Source organism: Poromitra crassiceps (assembly GCF_964638095.1).
Source record: "Poromitra crassiceps genome assembly, contig: HAP1_SCAFFOLD_102, whole genome shotgun sequence".
Taxonomy (NCBI): Eukaryota; Metazoa; Chordata; class Actinopteri; order Beryciformes; family Melamphaidae; genus Poromitra; species Poromitra crassiceps.
The window spans coordinates 378,584-388,418 of NW_028152240.1; the positions used below are offsets into that span (position 1 = coordinate 378,584).

The window sequence follows — 9,835 nt, forward strand, 5'->3', positions numbered from 1 at the left end:
AAATGGCCCACTTGGGGGTCACTTTGTAAGATATTCCAGTGACTTAAAACACATTTTTTTATTTCCTGAGAAGCAGGTGAAAAAGTAGCAGCACACACTATTCTAGACCCTCGGGCAGGGGTGGACTTCGGGACCAACAGGTCCTCACGTTTCAACCCCCTAACTCTCTGTAGGCTGTTCTCAAGGATTGTGTTGTTAAAACCTTTTACCCTGAACCTTGTACATAGTTCAGCAGCCTGCTCTTCAAACATGTGGTCAGAACTGCAAATCCTCCTAATCCTCAAAAGTTGACTGTATGGCAAACCTCTTTTGAGGCTGGGGGGATGATAGCTAGAGTAGTCCAAGAAACTATTCCTGTCTGTCTGTTTTCTATACACCTTTGTCAGTAGTTGTTCAGATTTGTTTACAGAAACATCAAGGAAGAAAACAGACAGACAGGAATAGTTTCTTGGACTACTCTAGCTATCATCCCCCCAGCCTCAAAAGAGGTTTGCCATACAGTCAACTTTTGAGGATTAGGAGGATTTGCAGTTCTGACCACATGTTTGAAGAGCAGGCTGCTGAACTATGTACAAGGTTCAGGGTAAAAGGTTTTAACAACACAATCCTTGAGAACAGCCTACAGAGAGTTAGGGGGTTGAAACGTGAGGACCTGTTGGTCCCGAAGTCCACCCCTGCCCGAGGGTCTAGAATAGTGTGTGCTGCTACTTTTTCACCTGCTTCTCAGGAAATAAAAAAATGTGTTTTAAGTCACTGGAATATCTTACAAAGTGACCCCCAAGTGGGCCATTTATTTGGCGAGCCTCCCTTGTTTGCTCAAAAACGGGCAAGAAATGTACGAGATATGATCGTTAGAGCTGACTGCTACACACGCCCCCCTGGCCCCTCCCATTTTTTGTCTGATGTACAGAATGGTAATTTTCCTTGCTTTAACTGTATTCAATGCAATGCTATGATCAGAGGAGAGACATTCTTCCATCCTCACTCTGGAAGAAAGTACTCAATTAAGAGTAGGATCTCGTGTAAAACTAAATTTGTTGTGTATCTATTGAAGTGTCCATGTGGGCTAGTATACATTGGAAAAACTATCAGAGAGTTGAAAACTCGCATTTCAGAACACAAGAGTAGCATTAGAAACAGAGATATAAAATCCTCTGTCGCCAGGCATTTTAATGAGTTTGGTCACGACGTGTGTTCCCTCAGGTTCCAGGGTATAGAACAGGTCAGTCCACTGAAGAGGGGGGGTGACAGAGACAAGGCCTTGTTACAAAGAGAGGCATTTTGGATACTTACCTTACAGACAGAACACCCCAAAGGCTTGAATGAAGAACTTTTGCTAGGTTGTTTTCTTTAGGGGGTGCGTCGGGTGGATGTGCTGTGGGTTCACGCATGATGCTCTTGCACTGTAAGGCAGTGTGGGAGCGTCATGTGTGGACCTGCAGTATCTCTATCCGATGCATTCACTTATATGCATTATATTATGTATTTTTCTAATTCTATTTTAAATATTTTCTTACTGATTTTTGTTATTCTAATATGTTGACTTTTCATCTGTGCTTATTTAACACAAGTGTGGCCATCCAGCCTCATTCTTATCGTCTGCAAAACATTATTGCATTCCTGCTGTGTAATATATACAGACTTATATACAAGTATACTGTTTAAAATTGTACCTTTATCTCTTTTTTGATATTCTCTGATGTTTTTGATATTATATTCATTGTTATTTTATGTTGTGAGATATTGCCTAGTACTTGATAATGTAATTGATTGTATTTCCGGTTTGACACTATTTATACGTCATGTCCGTCTTCTGTCAGCACAATGCTGAGGAAGGCTCCACGCCGAAACGTACATTGTCACTTGCTTGAAGGTAAATAAAACAACCAAAAGGAATTATTTTGAGTGCTGGTTTTTTGCCCCTCTCTTATTATTTTTTGAGCCGTGCACCGTAACTTTTTGAAACTTTTGAGAGTGCTCACCAGTCGTGACTTCTAGTCACTGACTATTTGGACAATTATTTTTGGGTGACGCACCTCTACCTACCTTCTACCTGCCAGAAACGGACTAAGATGGCGTCGTACCAGGAAATAGACGGCCTAACAGATGAAAGAGCTGCTACTCGGGCCTTCTCGGATTCCGACTCCGATGGTATTTTAAATTTATTTCCAATCGTGTCTACTGCACTGTCTTCCGATGTCCTTGCTTCTGACAATGTGGCCTCACTAGCCAGACGCTACGAGTTTCTACTAAAGAAAGAGACCCGTTCCAGCCTCCACGGCTCCACACTCTCGCAGTACTGGCGTAACAAACGCATACCGAGAGGGCTACGCATGAACAAAGAACCAGCGCTTGGAAGAGACAACAGCGAGTTTTGCCAACAATGGTGTGAAATTCTCAACAAATGTTCCTTTGACCTCATGCTCCTTGTCATTAAGCATGTTGACGCTGAACTGTCCACAACCAGAAAAGAGATCATGGATCTGAAGAAAGAGATGACCAACAAGATCGACGTGCAACAGCTCAAAGAGATTGAAACAACATGTATGACTTTGAAAGACACATATGAGAAGCAGGTCATGGAAGTGAAGCTTAACAAATATCGCAGAGACACCCTTGACTATAAGAACAAACGTGTCTATTCCTGGTTGTCATCAGACGGCTCAGGTTCTTATCAGAGATACCGACGCAGACGAGAAGAACACACAGCTTATAACGGGCTGTCCACGGAGGATTCGGGGAGCGACGGGCCAATGAGGGGCTCCAGACGGGAGCCTTTTTTAGGCGTACCCCCACAACGCAGGTACCAGACCAGAATATGGGCCTCAAACGCCGCCCAACCCGAAGAGGAGGCAAGCGACACCGCCAGCACCGGCAGAGGGAGAGGGAATCGGCGGCAGAGGGCGAAAACGTGATCAACCTATCCAGCAGGTCCCTGTCTCCACAAGAAGCATCCATCCTCTCAAAAGGTTTATCCTTTATTCCCTCTGCTAAAGCTGATTCTTTTAGAACTAGGATTGAAATGTTTAAATTTTTGAGAAACATTAAACTACGTGCTTTCTTTGATAAGGGAGCCCCCCACTCACGTCCTTGTTTGAATCGTTCACAGACTGTTCCTATTTCCACGTCTGAACCAGGCCTGAGGGCTAAAAGTACTTTTGTTCCGCCTGCCCTGAACCCCTCCGTGGCCACCTTTTGCCGACTGGTTGAAGAGGATGTAGCTACAAAGGTACACTTGTACAAAAATAAAATGAGACTCTATTCTAATATAGAGTTGCAAGAAAAGAAAGCATTACGTGCACTTTCTACTGATTCGACTATTGTTATAAAACATGCCGACAAAGGGGGCGCTGTTGTCATCCAGACTAAAGAAGCGTACACAACAGAGATCTTGAGACAACTTGGTAATACAGATTTTTATACTCCCCTAATGGGTGACCCCACGCTTAAATTTTTTCAGAATGTTGAGCATTTTCTTAGTACAGCCCTTGCTAATTCTCTTATCAGCCAAAACGAATTCAAATTCTTGTTACAGAAGCACCCTGTGCGACCTGTGTTCTATACTTTACCTAAAATCCATAAGAGCTGTGTTGAGCCAGTGCCTGGTAGGCCTATTGTGGCTGGCACACAATCTCTTACTGAGCCTATTTCTCAATATCTTGACAGACACATTAAAGTGTTGGTATCTGATCTTCCTTCTTATTTGAAAGACACCACTGACTTTTTGAATAGGTTAGGTGCTGTACAGCTCACTGATGAGAATGTATTCTTATGTACCATGGATGTCAACAGTCTATACACTAATGTTCCTCATGTGGAGGGCTTACAAGCTCTAACACATTTTTTGAATAGAAGATCGACGCTTCAGCCCCCGACTGACTTTTTGGTTGATTTGTCAAGATTGATCCTTAATAGCAATTATTTTAAATTTGAGAATTCTTACTATCTTCAATGCCAGGGAGTTTCTATGGGTAGTCCATGTTCCCCTAATTATGCAAACCTCTTTATGGGAAAGTTTGAAGAAGACTTTGTATATAATAACAACCCCTTCTCCATTTTTTTGAAGTGTTGGTTCAGATATATTGATGATGTATTTTTTCTGTTTTCTGGGACACACTCTCAACTAGAGGAGTTCAATGTTTATATTAATTCCAGACTACCATCTATTAAATTCTCTCTAGAATACAGTGAAGACACTGTCTCCTTCCTTGATGTTTCTGTAAACAAATCTGAACAACTACTGACAAAGGTGTATAGAAAACAGACAGACAGGAATAGTTTATTGGACTACTCTAGCTATCATCCCCCCAGCCTCAAAAGAGGTTTGCCATACAGTCAACTTTTGAGGATTAGGAGGATTTGCAGTTCTGACCACATGTTTGAAGAGCAGGCTGCTGAACTATGTACAAGGTTCAGGGTAAAAGGTTTTAACAACACAATCCTTGAGAACAGCCTACAGAGAGTTAGGGGGTTGAAACGTGAGGACCTGTTGGTCCCGAAGTCCACCCCTGCCCGAGGGTCTAGAATAGTGTGTGCTGCTACTTTTTCACCTGCTTCTCAGGAAATAAAAAAATGTGTTTTAAGTCACTGGAATATCTTACAAAGTGACCCCCAAGTGGGCCATTTATTTGGCGAGCCTCCCTTGTTTGCTCAAAAACGGGCAAGAAATGTACGAGATATGATCGTTAGAGCTGACTGCTACACACGCCCCCCTGGCCCCTCCCATTTTTTGTCTGATGTACAGAATGGTAATTTTCCTTGCTTTAACTGTATTCAATGCAATGCTATGATCAGAGGAGAGACATTCTTCCATCCTCACTCTGGAAGAAAGTACTCAATTAAGAGTAGGATCTCGTGTAAAACTAAATTTGTTGTGTATCTATTGAAGTGTCCATGTGGGCTAGTATACATTGGAAAAACTATCAGAGAGTTGAAAACTCGCATTTCAGAACACAAGAGTAGCATTAGAAACAGAGATATAAAATCCTCTGTCGCCAGGCATTTTAATGAGTTTGGTCACGACGTGTGTTCCCTCAGGTTCCAGGGTATAGAACAGGTCAGTCCACTGAAGAGGGGGGGTGACAGAGACAAGGCCTTGTTACAAAGAGAGGCATTTTGGATACATACCTTACAGACAGAACACCCCAAAGGCTTGAATGAAGAACTTTTGCTAGGTTGTTTTCTTTAGGGGGTGCGTCGGGTGGATGTGCTGTGGGTTCACGCATGATGCTCTTGCACTGTAAGGCAGTGTGGGAGCGTCATGTGTGGACCTGCAGTATCTCTATCCGATGCATTCACTTATATGCATTATATTATGTATTTTTCTAATTCTATTTTAAATATTTTCTTACTGATTTTTGTTATTCTAATATGTTGACTTTTCATCTGTGCTTATTTAACACAAGTGTGGCCATCCAGCCTCATTCTTATCGTCTGCAAAACATTATTGCATTCCTGCTGTGTAATATATACAGACTTATATACAAGTATACTGTTTAAAATTGTACCTTTATCTCTTTTTTGATATTCTCTGATGTTTTTGATATTATATTCATTGTTATTTTATGTTGTGAGATATTTCCTAGTACTTGATAATGTAATTGATTGTATTTCCGGTTTGACACTATTTATACGTCATGTCCGTCTTCTGTCAGCACAATGCTGAGGAAGGCTCCACGCCGAAACGTACATTGTCACTTGCTTGAAGGTAAATAAAACAACCAAAAGGAATTATTTTGAGTGCTGGTTTTTTGCCCCTCTCTTATACTTATGTTTGGTCAATATTTTACCATTAGCTTCCGTTTTTTCTTTAAGCTATACTTGTGTTGCTTTTCACATCTCCCAGGGCATGTAGGCCATTGGGAGGGGTCGTTCCAAGCAATCTATTGGTCTTAGTGATCTTGACTCTTTTCGTCAGGGGGGACCCCTGGCGGTTCGTGAGTCTAGTCCACGTTTCTACAGCATCTGTTTAATAAAACAACTTCCAGTCTGACAGGTATAGTTAACAAGTTTTATTACACAATAACAAAGGTTATACATAGTTTAGTAGAATGTGGTGATTTTCAGAGTCTGTTCTCTCCCTGGTTGTGCATGGAGCAGGGAAGTCTATTTTCAGTCCTTACCGGGCCCCCGTTGGGTTCCGGTTCTCCTTTACCCTCTTCCTGAAGATCGTCAGGATGTCCAGGGTGTACAGCAGGGCCCTCCTGCTGAAGAGTCTTGCCAGGGTCTTCCTCCTGCTGGTCGGGATCCCCATCTTTTTGAGGAGAGCACCGTTTGGTTTGTACCATTTCCCTTTGCCCCCCACTGGGAAGCCTTCGACCTTTACCTCCTCAACCTCTGGCCACCTCTCTATAACCCTTTCTGTGAATGGAGTGTATTTTTCTTTTTTGACCTCTGCTGCTTCCGCCAGACTCATTCTGGAGGTCTCGTATTTCACCACTACATCTAAGATGTAGGCTTCCCTCCCTTTAAGGGCTATGAGGTCAGGCACCCCTACTCTCTCCCTACTTCTCAGCCTGGTCTCTCTTACCACTTTCCAATCTTTCTTCTCTAGTTCTGTCTTGAGCAGGACACAGAGTTTGTTGTGTCTTTTCATTCTCGCTTTTTTCAGTTCTTTGCATGTGCATGTGAGATGCTTTTGTGTCTCGGTCCTTAACCCACATAGTCTGCATAATCGTAGGGTCATACTAGCCCCTTGACCCCTCTTTTTGAACTCTCTTGTCGGAAACGTGTTGGTTCTCAGCTTAAGGGCCCTGATGAATTGTGGGCTCGTCATGTGGTTGTTGGCTGGGTCCCTGATCCAGTGGTTGCTTGTTGGGTTGTCTCTAAATATGCTTATGCCCTCCCCTTGTGTGGGGAGGGCTGCCCATCTGTCAAATTGGGTTTCCCTCCAATTAAATTTGTGCTTTTGGTAAGTAGGGTTGTTGGGGCTTTCTCCCTCTGGTCTCGACGTTGCTGCCCTTTTCCCTCCTCCCTCTCCCTCACCTCGCTCAACCCCTGGTTCGAACTGGCGTGTGGCTGGTCTGTTCATCCCTCTGGCCCATGCTATGAGTTTGTCGTGTGTCTTAAGTGAGACAGTTTTCTTTGTTATTACCCTAGTCGTCTCGTCACTGGATCCTGCTAAGGTGGCTATTCTATTGGCCTGTATGGCCGGTATGTGTTGGGCCAGTTTTGTGATACCTAGACCGCCACTCCTAATTTTAGCATATAGAAATCCACTGGAGATCGTCTCACTGAGGTGGAGCCATCTCCGGACTGCCACTCTTACTCTCCTATCGCATTCTTCCAATACTTTCTTTGCCACCATGCCGTTATCGGCTATGTAAGTCACCTTAGGCATGCCGTATACTCTGAGTAGCTCGAGTTTTTGGTAGGGTTTGAGTGCTGTCTCAGAGAGTTTGTCAATTATTTCGGCCACTATTTGGATCGGGTCGGGGATCACTAGGCCCTTCCAGGGGTTGATACCCACCCCTAGATATTTTTCCGACTCATCTCTGCCTATGAGGTGGAGGTCGACCCCCTTTATTCTCCAGGCTGGTTGTGCGTTGACCTTATAACCTTTTGACGAACCTTCGATAAGGAAGCCGTGGCATTTCTTGGTATTGATTTCTAGGCCTGTTTGATGGCAGAACTTTTCTAGTATAGATAGGTTGACCTTCATGCCTTCCCAGGAGGAGCTAAGGATTGCCACGTCGTCTGCAAAGGCTAGGGAGGAGATGTCCTTGCCTCCGCATTTGAACCCTACCCCCTGCTCCTCCAGTTTACAGAGGAGAGGGTCTATTGCCAGATTGAAGAGAAGAGGGGAGAGGGGGTCCCCCTGTTTGACTCCTATTTTGATGCTTATCTTTTTAGTGTCCTTGGTGGACGTTTTGATGGTCGTGGTGCATTTCCGATAGGCTGTTTTGAAGAAGTCTAAGAGGAGGGTGTCTACCCCTCTGGCTATCAGCACCTCGCGGATATGTTTGTGGGAGACTGAATCAAAGGCCTTTGCAAAGTCTATCAGAACTACCGCTATGCTTTTCCCCTCTCGTTTGGCCATTTTGATCATGCCGTCTAGCAGCATGAGGTTCTCTGCACAGCCGGGCGCCCTTGTGAAACCTCTCTGCCTAGGGTTTAGGTCGCAGGCATTCTCCAGCCTTTTATTTACTATCCCTGAGAGCAACCTTTGGACTACTGGTCCGATGGTGATTGGCCTCCACTGTGCTACATCCTTTAATTTCTCCCTGTCGCTGGTCTTGGGGATTAGGGTGGTTCTGTTGACCTTGAGGATGATGGGAATTCTACCCAGTATGAGTATTCTGTTGAACAGATAGGCTAGTTTCTTTCCGTCTCTATCCCATGCCCTTATCTGCTCTTTAGTTACTCCCTCCGGCCCTGGTGCTGTGCCATTCTTCAGCTTTTTAATGGTGGCCCTTACTTCTTCCTGACTGATTGGCTGTTCCAGGAAGGAGTTGTCGCACCCCGCGAATGGTTTGAATTGCCCTAGGCTTCTGAACTTATCCGCGGCTTCCCACTTGTCTCTGTAGGCTTCCTCTACCACCGAGGGATCAAGGGTGCACTGGAGTTTTTCTACCCCTGTAAAGATCAGGTCTGCCAGCCCCCCTCTATCCTTCTCAAACATGTCTTGGAGTTTTTTGTTTTGTTTTGACGTTTTGTTTCTTTGCTGGGGCCTTTTTGCCCCTCTCGGAGCGTTCTTTTTTGGGCTGATTTTCTTGAATATTCTTTTGAGATATTTATTAATCTCGCCACAGGAGGGGTTGGCGGGTAGCTTACTGAGGGGTATGGGGGGGCTCTCTGTGGTTTCTGCCAAGTTCTGGATGAGTAAGGATCTAGCTAAGTCTGGGGGTAGGGATCTGGTTTCATCCTTTCCTAGGTTGTCTACCATGTCTTGCCAGGAGGCCTCTTTCGTTGGAATGTTTTCTGTTTCACCCTTGACCCTTCTCATTTTCTGGACCTTGTATCTTATTTGATCTCTAGTGAACATGGGTAGCATTCTTTTTGCTAAGTTATATAGTCCGGGGGTATTATCCCTATTGTCAAGGATGGATTTTAGGGTCTTTGTTTTGTTGGGAGACCATTTCGCCTTAGTCGTTCCGCTTGGGCGTGCCTGCTTATGTGGTGTGTTTATTATTCCTGGATGTTTTATGCTGGTGTGTCTGTTCTTGCCTCTCCTAGTGGCGAATGTCCTGCTGCATATTTTGCATTTCTGGGGTGATGCTGGAGGCCCTATGGCTTCCCTTGTTTGCCTTCCCTGATCTTTTATGGGGGCTCTCTTGGGGCTAGGAGCTGTGTCTAATTGTGTCTTATTCAGAGTGGGATGAGACCTCCTCCGGTGGTTGGTCAGCCCTGCTTTTGTGGAGAAGCTTCTATCGCATGTGATGCATTTGTTTGTCCCTTTCTTGGGGGAAGCTATCTTGGTTGTTCTACATTTGGCCGCGTGGCATGCGATGGCCCTCAGGTTTGGCCCCATTTTTGAACAGTGTCTGCAGACATATGCCATGTTCCTGGTTCTGTGTTTCATGGCAAAGTGATTACGGGCTGTGTGGGCGTTGGTTAGGAAAGTTCTGCAAAGTTGGCATGCATGTCTCTCGAAGGGCAGCCTTAGGCCCACCTTTATTGTTTTGCCCAGGCCTCTGACTTTCTGGCCCTCTTTGATTTTTGGGATTGCTGCCTTTAGATGGCTCATAAGGAAGACTGGTTTAGTCGGAATGCTGGGTAGAAAGAGTTTCTTTCTGAGGCGGTTGAGATTCCTTGCCCTCTCTGTTGGTGACTGTGCCTGGGTTGTTGGGGTTGTCTCCTGTGGTGTGGTTGCCCCCTTTATTGCTCTGTTCGACCT

General features: G+C 44.6%; 1 protein-coding gene across 1 annotated transcript; it reads left to right on the forward strand.

The window, feature by feature from the left end:
- Positions 1-1,901: 1,901 nt before the first annotated feature.
- Positions 1,902-3,364, forward strand: LOC310800843 (uncharacterized protein). The gene is made up of 2 exons (XM_083664744.1): positions 1,902-2,969; positions 3,110-3,364. The coding sequence occupies exon 1, from the start codon at positions 2,073-2,075 to the stop codon at positions 2,913-2,915; it is 843 nt and encodes a 280-aa protein (XP_083520870.1). The 5' UTR covers positions 1,902-2,072; the 3' UTR covers positions 2,916-2,969; positions 3,110-3,364.
- The last annotated feature ends 6,471 nt before the right edge of the window (positions 3,365-9,835 follow it).